This window comes from Myotis daubentonii, chromosome 11 (assembly GCF_963259705.1).
Source record: "Myotis daubentonii chromosome 11, mMyoDau2.1, whole genome shotgun sequence".
Classification (NCBI taxonomy): Eukaryota; Metazoa; Chordata; class Mammalia; order Chiroptera; family Vespertilionidae; genus Myotis; species Myotis daubentonii.
In genome coordinates, this window is record NC_081850.1 from 52,081,363 (window position 1) to 52,106,367 (window position 25,005).

Genomic DNA, 25,005 nt, shown 5'->3' on the forward strand with positions numbered 1-25,005 from the left:
CATTCAGGCCGGAAAATGACCTTGAGTGCTTTTCAAAGCTGTCAGAGTACACAGTAGCTCTGAATGAGTTTGTCACTCACACAGCTTGGCTTCCTGAAACCCAGTCTCTGCAACTAGCCCACCAAAGGGCAGCAAACATGACTGATATCCATGGAGAAAGTGGTCTTGGTGAACCCTTTTCATTTATGAGAACACAGTAACATAACAATGCACTGAACTTTGATTTTTTTTTTAATTGCATACTCTTTTCCCTCTGGGAAAGTGTAATCATGAAGGAGAAGTGAAAACAAAGAAGTGTTACCAATTAGCCTCTCTGAAAGGAGGCATTTTCAAAGATAGTCTAAGCTCAGAGATCTCTGATGTGATAGAGGCTCATGCTTCTGACCACTCCAATCTTTTTTTTGTTCTAAGACATTTTTTGAGGTTTGAATGTAGTCCCACAGTCTCAAGGTGTGGACATTGTGAAAGAGGTTGGGATCATGCCTGGGCCATGAGTTGAGTGAAAGGATTCATTTTCTCATAGGTCACCCTTGGTTGGAGAGAAGAATGAGTATCATTCGCTCCTGTTGATTTATTTCATTGCATTCTTTGAACAGTCCTTGGTTGTTTGCTCTGTGGCTGGCCCTGTGTGAGGCACTGTGGATCCAGAGTTGATTATCGCGTGCTTCCTGCTCTCTAGAAGCTGTCTGGTGGGGAGACAGGCAAAGGATAACAGAGGCAGCACAGTGTGACAGACGTTTCAGTAGAGAAGCACAGGGCTAGAACGGAGGCAGAAATGAACCTTCTCAACAAGAGCATGAAGGCCTCACAGCAGAGGAGCAGTTTGATCTGGATCTGGAGTGAGTAGGAATTTGCCAGGAAGACAGAGGTGTAGGACATTCTAGACATGATTTGATATATAGAGGATACGTGAATAGCCGGCCAGAAATGACATGGAAGTAGTGGCTGGAGCCTTGGTTTGACTAGGAGTCCCTGTGCCAGGGGAGCCATGGAGGAGTTCTCAGTGGGCTGAGAGAGGTGTATGGTGAGGTGATTTATTCGTTCTCACCCTGGTAGCTCTGCAGAACGTGGGCTGGAGGAGGAGTTACTGGAGGCGGGGAAACCAGGTAGGAAAACGGTGTGATGATCCAGGTGACGGCTATTGGGGCCTGAATGTGGACAGTGGCTAAGGATTTGGAGAGAAGTGAATGGATTAAAAGATAATCAGAAGGAAAATGTGAGCCATATAAGAGGTCAGTCAAGGGTTACCCAGGCCTCTGGTTTAGACAAGTAGAAGGATGCTACTTGCATCCCCTCTAACTTATGCATCCTTCTGGACTTTAGGTCATCTCTTCCTGGGGGCTGGGTTACTCTTCGCCTCCAAGGATGCTACTTGTGAGCTAGGCATTTCCAGAAGGGTGTGATGGGGTGAGCTGGGCCTTAAGGCATGAATAAGTTAGGGCAGGAGATGAAATTCAGTGCAGAGAGCCCCTGAGGGATCCGGGCACTTTCACTACAGTGGGCCTTGGCCGTGGCTATTAAGATGGGCAAACCTGGGATTTTACCTGTGTAGACCTGGCCACTTTATTCTAATTTGCCTCCAACAACAGGGTATTTTTCAAAGCATTTTACATATATTAAGTCGGTTAATTCTCAGGCGAGTCCTTTGAGATAGGTACTATTACCATTCCCAGTCGAAACAGAGGTTAACTGCTTGTCCAAGGAGGTACAGATAGAAGGTGGTGGGCCTGGATTTGCCATAAAGTGGCAGTCCCAGGGCCGACAACTTGTGTATGTTTAAGATTTTAAGTACTATGAGGATGCTGCTGATGAGTACCGGGACCAGGAGGGTACGCTGCTGCCTCTCTGGAAGTTCCAAACTGACAAAGCCAAGCGCCTGGCCGTCACCGCCCTCTCCTGGTAAGTGTAGGCATTGCAGCAAACCTAGAGCCCCTGAGTGCCTCCTGTTGCCAGGCCCTAAGCAGGTCACGTCTGTGCTTAGCCATCTTGAGGGTGACATGTAGCATTATGAGAAAAAAATGGGATTGGGATTCTTATGGGATTGTAGGATAAGTCCAGGTCTCTAAGCTCAACAGTAGATGTCTGCAGTGTCGATAGGTACCAGTGTTCATGGGAAATCTTGTGTCCATGTGAGAGTCATGTCCATTTCTTGGGTCAATGGGTTCATATTTCTTTTGCAGGAATCCAAAGTACAAGGATCTGTTTGCAGTGGGACACGGCTCCTGTAAGTAATCTGGCTATTTATTTATTTGCCCACTTAACTGGTAAACACTAAGTGCCTAATCCGTGCAGAGTTCTTTGCCAAGTGTGAGAGATGCAGCGATGACTAGGATACAGTCACTGCCCTTGGCCTCATAGTCAGTTGTCTCAAGGCTGACAGTCCACGCCAGCACTTTGTGCTGCCGGGTGAAGAATGATGCCAAATGAGCCTTGAAGGAGTTGTTATGGTGAAGAAAGAAGGGGAGATCACTTTTGGCAGAGGGACCAGCATGTGCAAAGGTCTGGAGGCACAAGAGATATGGCAGGAAATGAAGCTGTTGAGGGGGCCAGGTTCAGCTTGGGGGAAAGGGCTTGGTAAGCCATTCCCAGAGGCTTGGCTCTTGTCCTGAGGACAGTCTTCTGACCTTCTCCCAAGGGGAAGCCCCTGAAGGAATAGGAGAAGGGCAGGGACACGACCGGTGTAGGTGGAGTTGCAGGTGTGACACTGGATTTGGGAGACCAGTTAAGAGACTGGTACAGGATCTGAACCATGACTACGGGGTGGGGATGGAGAAGCGGGCTTGAGAAGCATGAGAAGGCATACTGGACCGGACCTGGGGAAGGATGGGATGGACAGGAAGGCTAGGATAGGGGAGCTGGGGGAGGGGAGTGCTCCTGACCGGACCCTGGAGCAGGCGGGGGTGGGGCAATGTTTAGGAGACCACTGTGTTCCAAGGTGCTCCTGCCCCTCCCCCCCCACCCCCCTCGGCAGGAGACTGCACTGTGTGGTAATTGTTTGGTAATTTGCTCCTGGGTGGCTGCGGAAGCCCCGACCTCCTTGCTGGACTGGACATTCCCCCTTCCCAACAGGAGAGGGCCCCACACTTCGTGTTAGCAGCAGCTTCCCAGGCTCACAGCTTGTCCTCTAGCTGGGAGGATCAGCTTCTGTGAACAGGAAAACCTTTCCATTCTCCAAGCTGCTGTTGGCTGGCAGGCTTACAAGTTCCTGGTCTCTGCCCCTCGGACCGCCTGTCTGCCCATTCTTTGACCAGGGTGGGGAGTTGGGGGGTGGGGGGGGCAGGGCAAGGAGGAGCTGGTGTTTGTCATTCCTCTCGGGGAGGAGCTCTTGGAGCAGCTCCCAGTCTCGTGGTTGGAGCTGCCTTTGAGGATGCCCTAAATGCCCGCTTTGTGTCCCTGCTCCTGCGGGTGGGCTGCTGCCAAGCTGGAAGCACCCTCCCCCTCTGGCAGGGAACTAGCACATTCCTCCCTCTCTGCTGCAGCTACTGGGCCTGGAACAGGGCTGGGGGGCTGGGCAGGCCCTCCCAGGAGTGGGTGTGGACGTGAATGGCTATGAGGCTGCTTTCAGCCCAGGCTCTCTGCCCAGGCCTGAGGTGGGGGTGTGGGGGGCTCCCCAACAGGTGGGAGGAGAAGCTGCTTGGGCTCTAGCCCCATCCTCCTCCCACCCAGGGCCAGAAGCAGGGTCGGCTGCTCAGAGTCCTGTGGAGACTGTCCATGGAGGCAGCCTCTGGAGGAGAAGCGTAACCCAGCCCCCAGGAATGGATGACCTAAAGTCCGACAGGCCCAGCAGCCTCCGTTGGACAGGCACTCACCAGGGAGGGCCTCTCTGTCCTTTGTTGGTCCTTTCAGCCACATCCACAGGCCCGGGAGGTGCCACTCAGCTGTGGGAGGATCACTTTCCAGTGGACTGACCTGGAACCAGAAGCCTCTCTGAGCCTTGGTTTTCTCACTGGTGACAGGGAGAGCCTGACACCTGCCGGCCCTCCCACCCAGGGCTACTGTGAGGCAAACTTGTAAAAAGGGGGCAGATGTGCCCTGTAAGCTGTGGGACCACCCATAGGCACAGGACCATCATCGTTGATTTGTCTCTTGGTCTTTCCCTCAGCGTTCCTTTAGGACCCTCAGGAGAAAGAAGGCCGTGGGGGCAGAGGGGGACCAGACGGCCCCTGCCTCTCGTTTAGAGAGCAGGGCCTGGTGGCAGCCTGGCGTCTGCTGTCGGTGCTGCTGGCACCGTTGTTGACCAGCTGTCAGACAGGCATCTCTTCTCCAGAGCCCGCCTATCTTAGGACCACTCTGCAGAGGCCTGAGCAGAGCCACGCTGGGCTGGCATCAGGAGGGCCCCCGCATTCACTCCTCAGGTTGCCTCTGGGAGTCCCGTGCTCTTGAGTGCCCAGGTGCTTCCCTGGAAGAAAGAGGGCAAAGCTGAGGCAGGCCAAAGGCACCCCAGTTCCTGGACAGGGTCATTGTGAGGAGCAACTGGCCCCCCAGCATCCACCACACTGTCTTTGGAGGCTCCCCGATGCCGGCCTTCCGCCATCAGACTTTGCCTCATGTGAACAGACACTGGAGTGAACATTAGGGCGTGTCAATTGCTTTGACCCTGAGGAGCTCAGTCCAGGCCTCCTTCTGCCTGGAATTCCTAGACGTTTATTCTCGGACCCAGCCAGATAAGACTTTGGCAGGGGTAGCCATGCACCCAAGAAAGGACGGAGGCCAAGCCCCCATTTGGGGGACAGGGCAGGTTGCCTGGAGCCAGGCCAGGAGTAAGCTGGTGGGGAAGGGGTTGCCTGCAGCAGCACAGAAGCATCCGCACCTGCCTCTGCTCTGGCGCTGCTGGGTGCCAGGTGAAGGTCATGCCAGGCTGCGTACAGGGCAGAGACTGGGTGCCTCCTAGGGCCAGGCTCCATGTTCCAAGCAGAGGGGAGAAAGAGGCATCAGCAAGTGAAAGCAGATGGAGGAACACTGGAGGGCAAAGGAAGCTAGTCCAGGAAGAGGGGCAAAGCTGGGTTGCAATTATGTCAGCCTGCTGCACTGATGGGGTCCTTTCCAGCTCATTAGCCAGTTCATGGCACGGGAATGGGGACTCCTTATGGTCTGTCAGGCAGGGACGATGGAACAGATCTTAGGAACTCTGCGTGGTCCTGACTTCCCAGCTGTCCCTTAGCCCAGCCTCCCTCTGGGGCCCGCACCATCAAAAGGAGCTAAAGCCAGGCCCTGAGTCCCAGCACTAAACCCATTCCCACTCAGTCACATCGCACCCGGCCTGTCTCTGTGCCTGCCCAGGCCAAAGATACACTTGTAGGGATTTAAATCTTGCCCGATCATTTATTTGTCAGCTTCACTAATTAAGCAATGTTAATTTCATTTACTGAAAATGGAAATTCATCCACCTCATTTCTCCCTGTTCATCCTCCACACACAAAATCCATCACTCCTCGGCTGCAGGCTGCGTAAAATTTACAGGACTAATTATGCTGTCAGGTCTCTTTGTAAATACAGTCCATAAAGGCCACTATGCTTGCTGGGTTGTAGTGCAAGGGCATTGCTGTTGTTAGTTTAATTACTGGTTAGTTATTTAGGTTCTCAAATGTTTGCCTCATTTTCCCTAAATCAAATTAAATGTCCCGCTTGATGTATTCTGTCTCCAAGGCTTTGCTCTTACTTCCCACACTGTTTAAATATGAATTCTAATTGGATGAGAGTGCTTGGAGAAGCCCAGCTGCCTGGGAGGCTGAGCCCAGCCTGGCACCATGGCCTCTGGGCCATGCTGGGGGTTTGGAACCCTCTAGCACCGATGCCCTTTCTTGGGGGCAGCCTTGGGGTGGTACCCTGCCTTTGGGGGCTTCGAAATCCAAGGGGCATTTCTGTTCCTGAAGTCCAAGGTGGCAGGGCTGGGGTGTAGGAAACCGAGGGAGGATTTCATTATTGTCATCGGAAGTGCTGAGGATCATTGCATCCACTCTCCTGACTTCTGGAGGGACAGCTTCCAAGCCACCCCAGGAAAAGGTGCCATCTACGCCGGCATCTTCTTCTGATTCTTAAAAGTGGGGTTTGGGTCAGCCTTCCCCAAATGCCTACATAATTAGGGTCCTATTGCTGCTATAACAAATGACCACAAACCTAATGGCTTAAAACAACACGAACTTATTATCTTACAATTCTGGAGGTCAGAGGTCTAAAATGGATTTCACTGAACAAGAATCAGGGATTGGCAGGGCTTCATTATTGAAGGCTCTAGGGGAACATCCGTTTCCTTGCCTTTTCCTGCTTCTCGAGGCTGCCCACATTCCATGGCTTGTGGCTCCCTTCCAGCTAGCAATTGCATCATTCTGACATTTGCTTCTGTTGTTACATCTCCTTCTCTGACTCTCCTGCCTCCCTCTTTCCCTTATAAGAGCCCCTGTGATTACGCTGGGTCCACCCAGATAACCCAGGGTAATCTCCCATCTCAAGGTCTTTAATTTAATCACGTCTGTAAAACCTCTTACTGCACAAAGTAACGTATTTATGGGTTCTGGGGATTAGGACATGGATATCTTTGGGGGACATTATGCAGCCTACCACAGCCCCCCTCCATGGGCCCCTTGTATGACTTTAAAGGGAGTCATTAAACAGCTGCTGCTTTAGAGTCAGCCCTGAACTGGACTCATCTGGGATGCCACGTAAGAGAGGAGAGGGGGCTTGCTGTCCGAGGCTGGCTCAGTATCCTTGTCTTTACAACTTGTCATCTACTTCCCTGTGCTCACTGACCTGGCTTTAGCCTGGTGCTCCAACGTGCCCTCTGCCTGTCCAGCTCTCCCTGAATCCTGAGCAGGAGCCCAGGCTTCTCCTGACAGCCAGAACTCTCTAGACTAGAGTGACCCCCCCCCCCCCAACAATGTAGAACGGTTACTTGCCGGGCAAAGATAGAGCTGAGGGGGCTGAGGCTCCCACTGGTGATTGCCAGTTCCGGAAGTCATCCATCCCTGCTCCTCACTGGGCCCGAGCAGAGGGAACTGAGGGCAGTGAGAGGTCTACGGTGGAATGAAGCTATCCCTCCCCTGAGGCTATGGCTTTCTGAGAACTGCCAGATGAGGCGCTAGAAGGTGGTTGGCTCTCCTCTCCCAAACCTTGTGGATCATTGACGACCAAGTCAGAGAGGCCTCAGATTATCCAGCAGAGCAGGGTTAGCAGGAGGCAGCCCTGCCCCTGGAGAGAGCAAACCTGCTGGGCCCTGTCAGGCCACGTTTACTCCGTCCTTGGGGGAGGGCCCTCTTCTCACCCAAAGGCTGCCTTAGCACAGGGCCCCCAAGATGGAGGGTGGCTCTAGCCTCCCCCCTGCCCAGCTCTGGCTCTTCTGAGCTTGGGAAGGGTCCTGGGCTGGTGGCAGGAGAGCTGGACTCGAGGGCTTGGGACTGGATTCTGTTCAGCGACGGCACTGTCAGGATGGGCACCAAGTGTGCAGAGAATGAAAGAAAGAGTGGGAAGCTCTGCAGAGGGGTCCATGGTTGACCACCAAAAGCTGTGCCCAGGCCAGAAGGATGGCACAGTGGCCTGTGGGAGCCAAATTGGCTGGTCTGGGACTTCTTGATTCTGGGGGCATGCCCAGAGCTAGGGCTCAGGCTGCAACTGGGGATTTGAGGGCCAGGGGCGATGGGGAAATGCCCAGAGGTGGCTAGTTTGAGACTTCTATAGACAATTCCATGTTAGTCCAAACTGAACCCCTGTCCTTGGCTGAGGGGCATCATGCAGGCACCTAAGGACAGCAGCCTGCCCCTTGCCTAAGGCATCTGAACCCTCTCTGAAGACACTGCTCCTTCCCAAACCCACACACATTCTTCACGTCGTAATTTTTTGAGCTGCATCCTTTGCTGTACCCCAAAGGGACAATAAAGAGAATGACGGCCAGTCACTCAGATAAACCTGGTCACCTTTACTGGTCGTTAGAGCCTCCCAGGAACCCTGAGAAAGGGCAGACCAAGTCTTATGATGCCATTTCAGACAGAGAAGATGCAGCCGGAGAGGAAGCCCACTCTCTGGAGGGGCAGAGCCGGGCAAGGCTTGTCCATCTGGTGGGGCAGGGGCACAGGGGCTCCCTGGCAGGGCAGCTGGATGCTCCAACCACAGAGGCCCATCTTCCCCGGGACAGATGACTTCATGAAGCAGAGCCGGGGCATGCTGCTGCTCTACAGCATGAAGAACCCCAGCTTCCCGGAGTACGCCTTCAGCAGTGACAGCGGCATCATGTGTCTCGACATGCACATGGACCACCCCTACCTGGTGGTGGTGGGCCACTATGACGGCAACGTGGCCATTTACAACCTCAAGAAGCCCCACTCCCAGCCCATCTTCCGCAGCTCGGCCAAGTCTGGCAAGCACACGGACCCCGTGTGGCAGGTCAGCCTCAGACCAGGAGGGGAGACATGGGTACGGATGAGTAGTGTGTGGGCCTGGGACCCACTGAAGAAGGGACTTGGGGGAGGAGGGGGCCACAGACAAGGGGGTGGGGATAACAGAGGCCAAGGGTGTGAGAAGGGGCAGAGAAGGGCAGAAGTGAGAGTCACAAGGTAAGAGGGTCTGCAGTAGGAGCCCATGGACGAAAGGGTCATGGGTTCCCGGTCACGGGTGCAGGTTCCCGGTCATGGGTTCAGGTTCCTGGTCATGGGTGCGATTCCCAGTCATGGTTGCAGGTTCCTGGTAGGGGCAAGTGTGGGAGGCACCCAATCGATATGTCTGTCTCACCTGATGTTTATCTATCTCCCTCTCTTCTCTCCCTTTCACTCTCTAGAAATCAATGGAAAAAATATCCTCAGGTGAGGATTTAAAGAGAAAAGGGCCCATCTGTCTGCTAAGGTTCTCTTAGGTATGGGGATTAGTGACCGGAGCCTGTGGCTAGAAGCCTCCAGGACCTGACAGGCCTCTGCTGGGTCAAGGGCTCCAGTTCCCTGTCTGTGGGGTTCCTCCACTCCCCACAAGGCTCTCCCCTGCCATCTGGGCTAGATTTGGGGGAACTCCCAGACAGGGGTGGGTGCTGCCCATTCCCACCCTCTGAGTGGGACTATAAGGCCTGGTAGGCAAGGTCTGACCCTGAGGCTTCTCTGTAGCTCCCCACTTCTCCAGACAGACATAGAATGGGACTGTTACCCAGACATTGGGTCTAGATTTCACCCTGTCTCCCATCTTATTACTCCGGGAGTGGATTTCATTTCGTGGTTTCGCTCTCATGGCTCTGGCTTTACAGGCCCTTCCTACTGTTTTCCAAAGGTCCCCTTCCTTCTTAGGCTGTGTACCCTGACCTCATGGGCAGGTCTGGGAGAATCTAGGGATAGATTTTTGCCTCAAGTTGCCCAAGGCCTCTGGGCTCATCAGACAGTGCTGGGACTCTGTCTTCTCATGTTCTTCTGCCCCCTGCCCTGACACAGTCTGCAGTCAGGCTCTGCGCCCCTACCTCTTCTGGCCCTGAGCTCCCTGAGTCATGTGGACACCTACCTGCTCCAGGTACTGGCTCTCAGCTCTCAGGCCTGAGCGGAGGGAGGACTGTCCAGGCACGGGACATGGTGCTCTTTCAGCTTCATCCTTCACCCAGAGCAGGGGCAGAGGGAGGGAAACAATTGTCTCCATCCAGAGATGTCTGCAGGGTTTTTATGCTCTCAGATAGTCCAGGGCTAAGCATGGAGCATCTCTGGTTGGCCTGACCACCCTCTTCAAGCCCAGGAGAAGGCCAGGGGCCAAGGCCAACCACCCTGCTCCCACTCTGCTATGTTCTCTAAATCAAATAGCAGGTTGGGGAAAGAAATGGGGCATGCAGAAGCCACATTCTCCCTCTCACTGGGCAGATGCCAGGGAGACTGGCACCCATCTGGAGAGGGTGGCCTTCAGCTCTCCCACCATCCTGTCAGGAAAACAGGGCTGCTGCCTTTGCAAAACTGAAGACTCAGAGTTCTTGGCTGGAATCATGGCTTGGGACATGGGAGGGGCCTGCCTGTCTCTCACTAGTTTACTCACTTCCTGCTTCCTTCTTTCCCTCATTTCCCACCCCCCATCTTCCTCATTCATCCATTTGGTAACTCCTCTCTGCTTGCTCCTCTGGGAGCTGAGGATGCTTAAGGGCTTGTTCTCTGGAGTTCCTAGTGGGCAGATAACCACAGCCACAGGCTGAGCAGGACAGGGTGTATGCTGTGGGTACAGAGGGCTCATGGGGGCCCTGAGGAGGGGCACTCAGATTGTCCGGGATGGGGAGCAGGGCAGGGAGAACCAGGGAGGTCTTTCTAGAGGAAGCAACACCTGAGCTGAATTGTGAGGGATGAGAAAGTATTAGTGAGATGAGAAGGATACAAAGGGGTCACAGGTGCAATGACACAGGGGCACCAAGCAGAGTGGCCTGCTGGACAGCACGTCATTTGACACACGTGCGAGAGAGAGGGAAGGGGAGCAGGACCTGGGACGAGCACAGGTACCCATTCATGAGTGTGCTTCTCTAGCAGGTCAGAAGCTTGGAATTTCTAGGTTGGTGGTTGCAAATGAAGTGTTTGTATGGAAGCCCAACATGTTAAAAAGATGGGAGTGGAGCTGCTGGTAGGATCAGGGTCCTACTTGTTTGAGGGCCCCTTGTTATCACTCCCTGTCCCCTGAGGTGCTTTCCCCAGACTCCTGAGATTTCGCCCAGCATAGTGTGAAAGTCACTGCCCAGCCATCAGAGGGTTTTGGGCAGAGGAGTAATGCAGTTATGTTTGTGTCTGGGAGCTTTCCTCTGGCTGTAGCATGAGAAATCCAGAAGCCCGAGCTAGGACAGAGGCAATGCAGAGAGAAATGAGAAGATAGAGTCCAGAGCTGTTGAAGCAGTAAAAGCAATAGAAGGAAACAACTGATTTCATATGAGAAAGGGAAGAATTGGTGATTCTGCCTGGAGCTCTGATTTGTGGTGCCCAGGACTTGGTCTGGGGAGCCCAGTGGGGCATCTGTAGAAGTGGGAAATGCAGAAGAGGAACAGGTTTGGCCAGAGGTTAATACAAGGTGCCGAGGAGGGGTCCTACAGCCAGTTGGCCATATAGCCTGGAGCTGGAAGGAGAGCCAGGCTGGTGAGTGAGATAGAAGAGACACCAAAGCTTAGGTCTTTCTCAAAGGGACTGTGTCTCAGGGATACTAAGGAGGTTCCTTAGTATTTTGGATCTCAAATGCCAGGCTGGGGCAGATGGACTTTGTTCTGTTGGCAGCAGGGAGCCATGGAAGGTTTTAGAGCCAGGAAGAAAACTGTCCATTCACAGAGGACTGGGTTCCTGTCTCATGACACAGACTGCTTCCCCAGGGAGCCTGCCTGAGTAGCCCAGCCCTGCTCATGCCCCACTGTGAGGCCTCGACTAGCCACACTTTGCTCAGGGTGTGTGTGTGTGTGATCTGTACAACACCGGGGAAGGTGGTAAGAAGGATAAATGAGCACAAATTGGGGTCAAGCAGGCCTGCCCTAACCAGATAAGGCAGAAGAGAAAGAAGCTGGTAAGCAGCCTCCATCTCCTCCCTACCACCTGCTTGCTGGGCATTCATTCATTCTCTCTCTTTCTTTTTTAAATATATTTTTGTTGATTTCAGAGAGGAAGGGAGAGGGAGAGAGAGATAGAAACATCAATGATGAGAGAGAATCATTGATTGGCTGCCTCCAAGCACTCCCTCCCCCCTCGCCCCCCCCCCCCCACTCCCCGCCCCACCACTGGATCGAGCCTGAAACACAGGCATGTTCCCTGACCGGGAATAGAACTGTGACCTCCTGGTTCATAGGTCGATGCTCAACCACTGAGCCACGCTGGCTGGACTCATCCACTCCCTTAACCCCACTTACTACCTGTACCCCCCCCACACACACACACACTTTATTCCTACCCTCCCACCCATACCCCAGGAGTATGTGTGTGACTTGCACACACTTACACACATACACACTCACTGGCAAATGCACACACCACCCCTCATTGGGCATCAGGCTGCTAAGTGGGGTGTGAAATACAATTTCCATGCATGCTGGCGGCTGCTCATTAAACACTTCCTTTTGCAGCTCCCTAGCGCCTATTACAGCCTGGCCTTTGACACCCCCATCCCCTCCCCTCTTTAAAGGGACTACCTTTACACAGAGGGGAAGTGGTCTCAGTGTCAGGGCTAGCTCTGACTTGTGTCTCACAGGCTCTGTGGTGTTCTAGGCCCCCACCCCCAACCCCCCCAGTGAAAGCGCAAAAGAGGGCTGCCCTTCTGCAGCTCTGATCAGGCAGGCCTGGGTAGTGACTGTGGAGGCACAGTCCCTTCCTTCTCCCTGTCAGTGCCCCTCCGCAGTCATGGTGACAGCTGTGGTTACAAGCATGGCACTGGGTTCCTGCCCTCCCTCACTGGGCCTCTGCTTGAGACAAGGGAAGGGACCATGGTCCCCGCATGGGAGGTCTGGAGGGAGCAGGAGGATGGAAAGCTCCAGGCACCCGGCCCCTCCCCAGCCCTCTGGGACATGGCTTAGCCCAGCCTCCACATCTGGCAACAGAAACTTGAGCCTCAAGCGTGTCATCTTCATAAGACAACAGCTCTGTCTCCAAAACACTTTCCCATATGTTTGCTTCTGGCCCTGAGAAGATGGGTGGGGCAGGATTATTAACCCCAATTTGCAGATGGAGAAATGCAGCTCAAATTGAGCTTTGAGAGAAAGATTCTGGGAGCAGGAGCGAGTGGTGAAGTGAAGGTGAGAAGAGAGGAAAGACTGCCTAGAGAAAGGCTGAGCCTGGAAGAGGAGATGGGGAGGGGGCACACAGGGAAAGCCAGCTGCAGAACATTTGCACCCCAATTCCTGGGATGATAATGATAATGAGGACATCAGCTAACATTTGTCGAACACTTAATATATGCCATGTTCTGACCTAAGGGCTTCACATTTATTATCTCACGTTTCCTCACAACAAACCTGTGCGGTTACGGTTCCTGTTTCGTAAATGAAGAAACTGGTGGTGGGCCCTGTCCTTTCCAGGCCCTGTCTGCGGGAGGAGGTTGAACCAACCCAGGGAGGAATCCGGCACCTCCACCGACAAGCCAGTGCCCTCACTTGGCACTGTTGCCCCAGGATAGTCAGGGCAAGAGGGATAAGAGAGACAGGGATGGGTAGGAGGGAGGGTGGGCCAATTGTGGGGCGCTGGGCCAATCATGGGGCGCTGGGAAATGGGCTTCCAGAACTTGCTTCTGAAGCTCAGACAGGTTCTTGAGGGAGCCCTGCTCAGCTCACAGGCCTAACACAACACTCACTCGGAGTCCCAGGGCTCACAGTCTGGATGTTTCAGGTCAAGTGGCAGAAGGACGACATGGACAACAACCTTAACTTCTTCTCTGTGTCATCTGATGGCAGGATCGTGTCTTGGACGCTCGTGAAGGTGCCTGTTTCCCAGAAGGGGTAACGTGGGGGGGGGGGGTATGGGGGGGGAACTGATGGAAAAAGGGATACCCCCCAACCCTGCTGATCCATTCCTGTCCATGTGCCCTCCCCATCTGCTCTGTGACTGCAGAGTGAGCTGGTTCACACAGATGTCATCAAGCTGAAGGTGGAGGGCAGCACCCTGGAAGGTCCAGAGGGGCTACAGCTACACACAGTGGGTAGGAGCCTCAGCTCACTCACATCCAGGCCTGGCCACAGCACCCAGGCCCATGCCGGTCAGTGATGGGGGCCCTCCCCAGTACTGAGTACTCCCTCCTCCACTTGTGCTGGAGCTAGGACTGGAGGTAATGGGAAAGCCTGGCCTGGGCTGTTTGCAGACCGTCCCTGTTCATGCAGGTGCCATCCCTGCTTGCAGCCCCTGTTCCTGTTTATGCAGATCAGGTGCTGTTATGCAGATCCAACCCTGTTTATGCAGATCAGGCCCCTGTTTTCCCAGATTCTGTCTCTGTTTACTCAATCCCCACCCTGTTTATGCAGACTACATCCCTGTTTGCACAGACAACGTCCTTGTTTGCAGACCCTGTCCCTGTTTACCCTGACCCTGACCCTGTTAAACTCAATCCCTGCCTTGTTTACCCAGGCCCCATTTCTGTCTGCAGAAACCCTGGCCGTTTGCGGAGTCCCAACTGCCTGGGACCAGCAGCAGGCCAGAGGGCCGGTTTCTGTTTGCCGTGCTGGCCACAGCCTCACAGGGGCTGGCTCAGGCTGTCCTGGGAGCCTGCTGTGGGAGGGAGATGCTGGGAGCCTCCTGCCCAGGCCCCGGCTAAAGTCGCTCCTCTTCTCCCAAGGCTGTGGCACCGCTTTTGACTTCCACAGAGAGATCGACTACATGTTCCTAGTGGGCACAGAGGAGGGAAAAATCTACAAGGTGAGGCATTCTGGCCCCTGTGCCAGCTCCTTCCAGGGTGGCTTAAACCTGAATACTCCAGGAGCTTAGCATTCTCAACAGACCCTGTTCTGACAGATCTTAGTGCTCATCAGTTCTAGAGGCTTCTTGGGGGAAGAGAATGAGTTTCTTGAGCTGATTGGGTGGCAGGAAGGACTGGCTGCAGGAAAGGGGAGGAAGAACCTAGACTCTAGGTCCTAGAGGGTGACTGTAGCCCAGCTCAGCGTCTTTCCCTCAGGGCCCGCCCTCCCTTCCTGGAGGGGTAGAGGTGGGAGTGGGAGTAGGAACATTCTGGGAAGATTTCCTGGCGTAGATCTGAACTTGAGCTGAGCTTTGAAGGCCAAGTAACGAGGAAATTTATCTCTGAATATCGGGTGCGTCCCAGTCGGCAGGATGAAACTTCATGGCCAGTTTCCACAAGGTCTGTGTTAGTAGGTGAGCATCCTTTGAACCTCTCCATCCATCCAGAAATAGCTCTACTGCAAGCTTTTCTTAGGCTTAGCGACCAGAATGTTAATTACAGGCAGCCTCCCAGGAGTCCCTGAGGCCCAGCCAGAGTTGGTCTGAATGCAAAAGAGGTCCCCACCCCCTCTCCACCCCTCCCAGCAGTGGCTCAGGAGGGAATGACTAGTCAGTCACCAAGTCCAGGAGGGAGGGTCTAGGGACTTGCTGGTCAGGGCAAGAAGCAGAATAGGAAATCACGAAATTGGGATTTGTTTCTGTCTCTGCACCTGCTCTTACCTGGGCAAGGTGGGAGGTTTGTCACTGTTGCAAGGATTCTGTCTGTGGGCTGCGGATGAACCCAGGGCTCTGTCTGTCCACAGGCCTTGGCCTGGACACAGGACCCCCAGACCTACTCTGCCTTGGCTCAGAGTAAAAGGCCTTTCCTCCACCTGGTCTGGAATCCTCTGGGCAGACTACAGTACTTTCCCCCACCCTCCAGGAAGGCCCTCCCGCACTCCCCCTCCCAACCTCAGGCCCCTAAGCCCCTTCTTTCTCTGGGATGTGTTGTGGGTGGGAAGAGCAGCTAGGGCTCAGCCCCAGCTTCTCTATGACAATGATGTGGGGTAACGACAGGAGAGGAGTTTCAGGGACCCTAAGGAAGTGTGGCTGCTGACCTCTCTTTCATACCTGACCCCTGACCCCTTACCCAACCCCCAGTGCTCGAAATCCTACTCCAGCCAGTTCCTGGATACCTATGATGCCCACAACATGGCAGTGGATGCTGTGTCCTGGAACCCATACCACAGCAAGGTCTTCATATCCTGCAGCTCCGACTGGACAGTGAAGATCTGGGACCACACCGTCAAGTGAGGGGCCTGCCCCTGGCCCTGCCCGTCCTCAGGCTCCACCCTGGGCTGGCTGGGGCCTATGGGTTCCGGCACTGGGAACCTTCTGTGTCATGGACTTTCCACCCCTCCACCACTGCAGGACCCCAATGTTCATCTATGACCTAAATTCAGCCGTGGGTGATGTGGCCTGGGCACCATACTCTTCTACTGTGTTTGCAGCAGTCAGCACCAATGGGAAGGTGAGTGTCTTCTTTCCGACCTTGCTGAGCCGCGCCTGGAGATCGGATGAAGTATCCTGTGGTTTTCCTCCCGGGAGCACACTCTGTGCCCAGCCCAGGTCGGGGAAGACGGGACGGAAGGACTGTCTGTGTATTCTCAAGGGCCAGGCTACCCAGGGCCCTGTCAGAAGGGAAACTTCATCCCACGAGGCCTCGAGCAGGAAATGCGTCTGTTCATCCTGAAGGCGAGAGCACTCTGGGACTGTGATGCCATGAGGAGCAGTTATCTTCTCTGGGGCCCCTGGGTGGGAGCTACAGATGGCAAGTACCAGCTTGACGTAAGGAAAAACTTGAGTCAGAGTTGACCTGTGATTAAAATAGTGTCTAAAAGGTGGTAAGTCCCCATCCCTGAAAGTGTGCAAGTTGAGTCTGAGAAGGGGAGATGGGAGTTCAACATGAGAACTGGTAAGAGCTCAGCAAAAAAATATTTTGTAAGAAAATTCTGAGATGCAAACCCATTTTCCTGTGGACTGAAACTGAGAGGCACCCGCCCAAGGAAAGAATATAGTGATTAAGGCATCCTGTTGAAGTCTGTCGGTCATCTATTTGCTGAACAGATGTTTACCAAGGGTCAACCTGTCGTCCCACTCCAGGCCAGGGCCTGGTGAATCAGGTCCCTGCTCTCAGGGAGCGTATATTCTAAAAAAGGAAAGAGACAAAAAGCAACACTGAACTCCCATGGCCCTAAATGCTAGGCAGAAATTAAAGAGGATGATGTGCATGCAAATGTTCACAGCAGCATTATTCCTAATGGTCCAAAGGCAGAAAGAACCCAGATGTCCATCAACGGATGACTGGATAAACAAAATGTATATCCAAAAGGATGACTATTCAGCAATAGCAAGACAGGCTACACCATTGCGTGAACCTTGAAAATATGCTTAATGTAAGAATCCAGTCACAAAAGACCACACATGATATGATTTTATTTATATTTGTCTAAATAGGCAAATCTATAGAGACAGGAAGTAGATTTGTGGTAGCCTAGGGCTGGGGTAGTGATGGGAGAAAATGGGGAATGACTGCTAATGGGCACAAGGGTTCCTTTGGGGTGATGAATACGTTCTAACATTGGTTGTGGTGATGGTTGCATAACTGAATATACTAAAAACCAAGAATTCTGTACTTTAAATGGGTGAATTATATCTCAATAAAGCCGTTATGTTTTCGAAAGAGAGTGATGTAAAAGGAAAGGACCGGGTGGTCTCTTAAATAGAGTGGCCGGGGAAAGCTTCTCCCAAGAGGTGATATTCAAGCTGAGAGGTGAATAACAAGAAAGCGCCAGCCACATGCAGATGCGGGAAGGGAGGAGCAGCATTCCACACGTGGGAATAGCTAGTGCAAATGCCCTGCGGTGAGAATGAGTTGGAGGGGTTTAAGGAATAGGCAGGCAAGTGTGGCTGGGGTCTGGGGAACAAAGGGAAAGAGGATGAGATGAGCGTGGAGAATCTCGAGGAAGGAATCTGGATGTTATGTATGGTGCCAAGGGAGACTATTGGAGGATTTTGGATTGTTTAGAAAGGTAAGCCTGGCAGCTGCAGGGAGGATGGGATGGTAGTAGGAGGGCAAGAGTGCAAGCAGGGAGTCCAGTCAGGACACTGCCGCAGCTGTCCAGGCAAAAGTTGCTAATGGTCTGGACATAGGGCCTGGAAAACACAAGAGCAAACATTTGTTGAGCACTTACCTGACAAGCACTATCTGAATACCTACATATATTAACTGGTATGAACCCTGACTCTGCTACTTACTCGCAAGTTAGCCTTAAGAGCCTCTATCCACTCATTTATAAAATGGAGATATCAGAATCTACCTTACAGAGTGGCTGTGAGGATTATTAGATAATACAAACCATGTACCATGCTTACCCAGAGTCTAGTACATAGTAATGTTCAATAAATGGTAGCGGCTGTTATTGTTAATTCTGCATAGACTTACATTTTCTCCTAAACTTATTTCCACTTCCTCAACCACAGGAAAAAACATAAATAGAGACACAAATCCCCTCTCTACAGCTTCTAGCTCCAGTGTGCTAGGCTTCTATCCTGTTTCCCCAGAAAGGCCAGGGGTGGCCCCCCTGCCCTCCCCAAGCAGGACTGGCCACACAGGCCCATTAGCCCCCGAAGCCCCATTAGCCCCAAGTGTGCTGACACCCACCTCTCCACAGACCCACGTGTTCGACTTATCCATCAACAAGTACGAGGCCATCTGCAATCAGCCAGTGGTGGCCAAAAAGAAGAACAAGATCACCCACGTTCAGTTCAATCCCGTCCACCCCATCATCATTGTGGGCGATGACCGTGGGCACGTCACCTGCCTCAAACTCTCACCCAACCTGCGCAAGATGCCAAAGGTATGCTTGGGAAGTGTGGGCTACCAAAGGAGACAGTCTCCAGGGCAGCGGGGGATGGGAGAAATGGGAGGAGCCAGGGGGTGACCCCCAGGTTTGTGGCTTGAGAGACCCAGGGTAAGGGTGATGCCACGGCCCAAATGAGGAGCATAAGAGAAACAGGTTTGTGGGGAGACAATGACTGGACATGCTGAACCTGAGTTTCCTGCGGGGCCCCCAGGTGCATATCCAGTGAGTAGGTGACCATATGGGTCTGAAGCCTGGAGGAAGCACATGGGCACCACTGGCTTATCTGGTGTAGACCAGGGTGCTTGGGGCTTAGTCATTGGCTGGGCTTACGCAGGCTTCAGCTCCAGCGGTCCCTGTGCTGGGAACTGTGGGGCCACACAGGGAAGAAGGAAATGAGCCATGAGGAGGATAACTAGGTCAGCAGCCAGACAGTCCTCCTTTTGAGCGCTGGGTCTTTTCTGAGATGTCTAATGACCTGGAGACCCTCCTCAGAGCCCAAGGGCCCCAAATACAAGCCACGCTGCCCAGAGCCCTGATCTCAAAGTCAACGGTAGATCTCCAAAGTCCAGATTCAGACTGAAGAACCCGGGCGTAGAATCCAGAGCCCAAGGGCCCAACTTAAAAACCAAAGCTCGGGAGCTCAGAGTTCAGTCCTGCCCACTTGGTTGCTAAGAGAGGAAATGGAACGTGTTTTCTGGGCCAGGATCAGAGGTGAGCCAGGGCTGGGCCAAGTTGCCCTGATGACTATACTTTGTAGTTGCAATTTGAGGCATTTACTGCAGTTTGAGGCAAGGGCAGGGGCCTGTCATGTTTAACAACTGACACCGGCCCCTCGGCACCCCTACCAAGGCAGAGGCCACTGCGCCATCCCTCTGGTGCTGGCCTGTTCTCTTCCCTTCCAAGGCCAGGGAGGCAAGGGCTGGAAGTTTGGCCAGGCCTGTAATTGTAGCCAGCTGGGGGAGGGGCTGGACTTGGCTATAAATACTCAGAAGGCTGCTAAGCGCCTGCAGCTGTGGCCCAGAGGCTGTGGTGGGCTGGGGCTGGGGGTGGGGGTGGGGTGGTCGGGTGTGGCCAAGTTCTCTGCTGAGCCCAAGCTAGTTGGCCTCAAGGAGGGGGAAGGAGGCAGCACAATTAGTGGAACAGATAAAATCTGCTCTTAATTTAGTGAGGAGAGAGACCCAGGCTTGAGCTGGCAGAGCTGGACAGCCTGTGAGAGAGATGATGGTCATCTCTTGGGGTGGGGGATAGCCCTCATGCGATGAGGGTGGTAGATCTGGGTGGGACCTGCTCTGCCCACTCTGACCCAGAGAGGCCAGGATCTACCTGTCAGATCCAACTCCTCTCAGAGCAAGGGCGTCATGCCTGGGAGAGCTGGGCTCTGTGTATCTGGTGACCTGAGAACATGGGCACCCTGGGATTAGAGGACCTGAGTATGTGCCAACTGAGAGCTGATACTTGGGTGGACTGGAGGTTCCTGTGAAATGGCCATCCTATCAGCAGCCAAGTGATTGGTGCAGACAGAAGTGTCCTGGTCGTCGTTCCTGACTCTCCTCTGGGGCTGCAGCCCCCTGCCCTTCCCAAGCAGGACTGGCCACACAGGCCCAACTCCTGGCCCAGGGAGCTTCCCATGGGAAGCGTGTCAAAGGCCAAGGACCACCTTGCCCTAACTACTGTGTATATAGGTGGGAAATTGAAGTTTAGAAAGGCAAGGGACTTGCCCAAGTCATACAGGGGGTTAATGACAAAGCTGGAACTAAAGCCAGGTCCCCTACCTCCCAGGGGATGGGATGAGGCCAAGAAGAGAACATGAACTTAATTTGGGAGTGTGGGAAGGAGAGAGAAAGACATCTTTGTCCTCTGCCTTGAGAGTACAGAGGTAAGCCGGGTCGTACCAAAGGCAGGGGCCCGCCAGGGGAGGGGAGACAGGTTTGGGAGCAGGTGCAGGGGTCACACCAGGAGGAAACCAGAGCTCCAAATGGTGTCAGCAGCCAGGATGGGGCCAGGAAGGGGGCTGCTGGCCTTGCACTCTCTCCCACCTCACAGCCCAGGCCAGATCCAGGCGGGCTCTCAGCAGGCAAGGCCGGGGCAGGTGCCAGTGAGCACAGGTGGCTGAGAGGGCAAGGGCTTGGAGCAGAGGGAAGGCAGGAAGTGGCAGCCCCAGCCTAGCCCACACCCCACTTTCTGGACAGAAAGGAGGACAGGACTGTGCTGGTCTGCCAAGGGCCTCTCGAGGCCTGTGAGTGACACACACCCCAGTGTCCCACTCTTTTCTCGGGGCTCAGCTTACCAGCGAAAGCATCAGAGTGCTCTGTAGGAGGGGCGAGGGGTCATAAGCCCAGGATCTGCTTCTCTGGGGAACAGTTGCAGCGGAAGGACATCTAGACTCAATATGGCGTATCCCAACTGCCCTCCTGGGTCTCCTGACCCCTTCCCCCCACCCTGGGTATGTCTGACACAGCAGGCCTGGCTCCCAATAGCACCCCACTCCCAACCTGACCTAAAGCATTGGCTTAGGGTACTAGGTGAAGGGCGCCTGTGGTTTTCTCACACCCCTCTCCCTCAAAAACACACACCTCTTAGCTCCTTGTCAGAACTCAGTCAGGGACCTTCCTATGGGAAGGGTGGTCCCAAGAGTCAGAAGCTCTACCTCTTCCCAGGTTTTCAGCTCCCCCTGGCTTAAAGGCTTGTTCCTCTGAGGGCCAGTGGGTGGACACCCTCCCCCACTGCCCCCGACATTGAGACCCTATGTCCATGTGAGGTTCAGAGCCAGATCTGGATGCTTCTTGCAAGCCTCAGCCGGCCATTGTGTCACCTATCTTGAGTTGGGGAAGGATCAGGTAGGGGTGGGGAAGGCAGGATCTGGAACCTAACTGGGCAGGGGAGGGGCAAGGCACTGCTGGGACCCAGACAGAGGTGGCCCATCCCTCACCGTTCCTCCCCATGTACTTCCCTTCTCTCCAGGAAAAGAAAGGGCAGGAAGTGCAGAAGGGTCCAGCTGTGGAGATCGCAAAATTGGACAAATTGCTGAACCTGGTGAGGGAAGTGAAACCCAAAACCTGAGGTCCCTGTCCTATTTCTTGAACCCAGTGCTTGTAGCCCCTGACCCTGGTCCCAAGTCCAGCCTTGGCTCCTAATATGTGACCCCACCCCGGATCAGGTCCCCACTTCAGCCCTGGTCCCAGCACCTCATCCCATGACTTGGCCCTCAATCACCAATATCCACTCCTACTTTGCACAAATAAACCTGTCTGGAAACCCACCCCCACCTTTAATTTTGCTACTGCAGGGCCCTCAGGAAGAGGAGAAAAATCTCAGGGTAGAACCATGGTTCCGTTTATTATCCAGCAAACAGTGGGAGGACCAGAGGAGGGGCCCAGCCTGGACGCCCTCCCATTATTGCCAAGGATTCCAGTTTGCTTTCCCAACCGAGAGGGCCTAGAGGCGCTAGGCCCAAGGAGAGAGTGGACCCAGCCCCTGGCCCTTGAGATGGAGCAGAGTCCAGATGGCCCAGGCCCTAGCACCAACTCATGAACCCCCACCCTGGGCCTGTTTACCCACGGCCACCAGAGCCCCTCTTAGAGCCAGGCTGGCTAGACTCTGGGTTGCTAGGTCCAGCTCCGGACAGGCTGGACTCTGAGTTCTGGACCCCAGGCTGGCTGGATCCTGGGATCCTGATTCCAGGCTCTGGGTGAGGTGGACTTAGGTCCCAGACTCCAGGCTAGGCCAGGGGCCTTCAGGGCTGCAGTAGGTAGCTGCCTTCATGGCTGGGTTTCTGGGGCGGGGGTGCCTTCTCAGGGCAGGGACCAGGGCTGGAGTTGGGACTGGATTCAGACAGCGAGTCGATGTCGGCAGAGCGGGAGTGGCAGGCCCAGCAGAGAATGACCCAGAGGAGCAGTAGCAAGAAGCCTACCAGGCCGTTGCAGACGATGGCGATGAGGGCGCCCTGGGATATGGCTGCCCCCATGATGGGCAGCACCCTCAGACCAGCACAGACAGCGGAGCCAGAAGCGGGGTTGACTCAATGGCAAGGCCCATGCCGAGGTGGGACTCTGGTAGAGCCGGTCTTCTGGGGAGGCGGTCCTGTCCACCCTCTCAGTGATTCCTGGGCAGTAGAGATGTCCACCTACAGTCCCGAGCCTGTGGGGGGTGCAGAGTAAAAGAAAGGGTGGTGAGAAGGGACAGGGTGATGCCTAAGAGAGGAGACAAAAGAGCCCCCTCCCACGTCTCCAGCTCCCTGGCAGAGGACTGGGTCCCAGTAGGCCCCAGTACTCCACAGAGCCGATACCCCATGCTCAGGCCTGGCTCTGGCCACCTGGAGTGGGGGGTGTAGCCGCAGCGGGGCAGCTGGAGCAGGCAGCCTGTATCATTCCCCTTAGAACAGGTGGGCATGTTCCGGCCCTGCCCACCCAGCGACCGACCCTCTAAAGCACTGGGTGAGTGGGTGTGCCCAGGTAGCCCAGGCCTGGGAGGATGGGGATGGGGACCAGCTTCAGCGGGGCCTAGCCACCTCCCCACTCCCCGGACCCCAGCCAGCCAGCCAGCCCGCCCAGGAGACCTGCGGAGGCGCCGGCTCATACAGAGGGAACTTGGTGGAGGCCCTGGCAGGCGTGCGTGGGTCTGTGCATCCAGGGCTGTGCACCGAGGAGTGACCTCTGTGTGGGGCTGTCTCTGAGGTCAGGTGTGTGTCTGTGTGTCTCGGCCTCTGCAGACCCACCTCTATCTGTGTGTGTCTGTGTGCTCATCTGTGAGTGTCTGTTGCATGTCTCGGTTCTCTCCAGGCTGTCTCTCGGTGTGTCTCTGCACCAGACTCTGTGTGTCTTTCTCCCTGTCTCTGTGTGTGTGGGTCTCCTGTATGGCTGTGTGTCCCTCTGCCCCTGCAGACGGGTCTCTCGCCCTTTCTCTGCGGGGTCCGTCTCTGTGGTTCCGTGCGTCTCTTGTGCGTCTTTGTGTCTGTCTCCCCCGGCCGTGCCTCCGCGCTCTGCCAGGGTCTGTCTTTCGATCTCCGTCTCTGGGTCTCCGGTCTGGGCCCCCGCGGCCGCGGGAGAGGGGCCCCCTTACCTGAGCGGAGCCCGGTGCGCGCCCGCCGCAGGGTCCGGGGCAGCGAGATGCTGGGCGCCGACCGGGGCTCAGAGCCCGCGGGCGGGCGGTGGGGGAGGCGGGTCGGGGCGACGTTTCCCTCCCCCGACCCTCCCCCTCGGCCACGCCGCCTCCGCCGGCCGCTCCCGCCGCGGCGCGACCCGGTGGCCTCTGCCGCGGGCGGTCTGCGGCGAGCGGGCGCCTCCTCCCCCGGGGCGCCGCCTCCTCCGCGGGGCCGCTCGCTCGCGGGGCGACGGCGGCGGCGACTCGGGCACGCGGTCCGGCCGGGCTCCGCGGCGCTCGGACGGGCTCGGCCCGGCTCGGCGGACGGCGAAAGCCGCGAGAGCCCCGCCTCCCGGGAGGCTGGCGGCCGGCGGCCTGCGGGGGACGCCGCCATCCCCAGCCGCTGCCGCCATTCAATTGGCTGGCGGCGCCAGGCCCACGTGCCATTGGCCCTGCGCTGGGGCGGGACTGGCCTGGTGCGGGCGGGGGGCGCGTGGGGGGGGGGGGGGACGGGGGCGGGAGGGGGGGTGCGGAGGGCGATTCTCCCCCCCATCCTCTCCCCAGGGGGCGGGCGGGGTGGGGCGGGGCGGCGAGGCCCCCCGGTTTGCCAGGACTTCTTGCACCTTCCACGCCCAGCATCGGGAAAAGGCCAAAGCTTCTGCGGCCCCGGATCCGAGGAGACCGCCCTCCACGTTCGGTAGCGGTCTCTGCCTCCCCTCCCCACGGCTCCCTATGGTCCCTCACGTCCACTCCCACCTGGGCGTGGGGTCCGCTTCCCCACTCCAGAGGGTCTGTGCCCAGGAGAGGTGAGCAGCTCAAGCCCAACCAAAGTTCTTGGACACATTTACTGAATTCCCACCCAGTACCGGCTGAGGTCTGTGCTTTGCGCTGCCGCGGGGGAGCCGGGCACAGAGAGGGATGGAGTACCCTGAGCGGTGGCTCAGCGCCGGCTGGGGCAGGCATGACTGCATCCTAGAAGCTGTCCTGAGCGAGAGATCAGCTGAGGCGCTACCAGGCATGCCTGCCTCCCCTGCCCACAATCCTAAGTGTTGTGAACTGGACCCTCTTCTCACCCCATTCTGCATGTTCTTCATGGATGAGCAAACCCCTGAGCTACCATGAAGATAGTGCTCTCAGATCCAGCTCAGATGCAAGTGCCTGCCAGACTCGGGGGCACTGATTCCTGGTTCTGCCACTTGCCCAACTTTGTGACTTTGGACAAGTTATTAACCTTTTAAAAATAATAATAATTTTAGAAAGAGGAAGGAGGGAGGGAGGGAGGGAAAGAGAGAGAGAGAGAGAGAGAGAGAGAGAGAGAGAGAGAGAGAGAGAGAGAGAAACACATTGAATTGTTATTCCACTTATTAATGCATTCATTGGTTGCTTCCTGACCGGGAATGGAACCTGCGACCTTGGCGCATGGGGACTATGCTCTACCCAACAGGTATCTGGCCAGGGCTGTTAACCTCTTTCAGACTCAGCTTCCTCGCCTGTAAAACGGTTGTAATATTAGCTCCTATCAGGGTTGTAATTCACTAATTCATATTCACCAGACCAACCACATTTCAGTAAATGCCAACTGACACAACCCCAAGGACTACATGGCTAAGGAACCCCTTCCCCAAATGCCATGAGATTCCTATAAATCCAAATGCTACCTTGAAAATGAGAATGGGAAGGGTGAA

At 55.2% G+C, this 25,005-nt stretch overlaps 2 protein-coding genes across 3 annotated transcripts in view; one reads left to right on the top strand and one right to left on the bottom strand.

The window, feature by feature from the left end:
* The window catches only part of DNAI1 (dynein axonemal intermediate chain 1), a 31,443-nt gene extending 9,943 nt beyond the window's left edge, over positions 1-21,500 (top strand). Inside the window, exons 9-18 of the mRNA XM_059656207.1 lie at positions 1,782-1,899; positions 2,181-2,224; positions 8,126-8,373; positions 13,278-13,367; positions 13,500-13,587; positions 14,218-14,297; positions 15,477-15,625; positions 15,747-15,846; positions 18,050-18,235; positions 21,203-21,500. Coding sequence (XP_059512190.1) covers positions 1,782-1,899; positions 2,181-2,224; positions 8,126-8,373; positions 13,278-13,367; positions 13,500-13,587; positions 14,218-14,297; positions 15,477-15,625; positions 15,747-15,846; positions 18,050-18,235; positions 21,203-21,301 — 1,202 coding nt within the window. The 3' untranslated portion in view covers positions 21,302-21,500. The remainder of the gene's footprint in view (positions 1-1,781; positions 1,900-2,180; positions 2,225-8,125; positions 8,374-13,277; positions 13,368-13,499; positions 13,588-14,217; positions 14,298-15,476; positions 15,626-15,746; positions 15,847-18,049; positions 18,236-21,202) is intronic.
* Positions 21,501-21,552: 52 nt separating this feature from the next.
* Positions 21,553-23,722, bottom strand: ENHO (energy homeostasis associated). Of its 2 annotated transcripts, none has more exons than XM_059657190.1 (2): positions 23,300-23,675; positions 21,553-22,378 (listed from the first exon to the last, which is right to left on the bottom strand). In XM_059657190.1, the coding sequence occupies exon 2, from the start codon at positions 22,203-22,205 to the stop codon at positions 21,975-21,977; it is 231 nt and encodes a 76-aa protein (XP_059513173.1). In that variant the 5' UTR covers positions 22,206-22,378; positions 23,300-23,675; the 3' UTR covers positions 21,553-21,974. The 2 variants fall into 2 exon arrangements, with proteins under 2 accessions (XP_059513173.1, XP_059513172.1); XM_059657189.1 differs by having other exon boundaries at positions 22,216-22,378; positions 23,300-23,722.
* Positions 23,723-25,005: the final 1,283 nt, after the last annotated feature.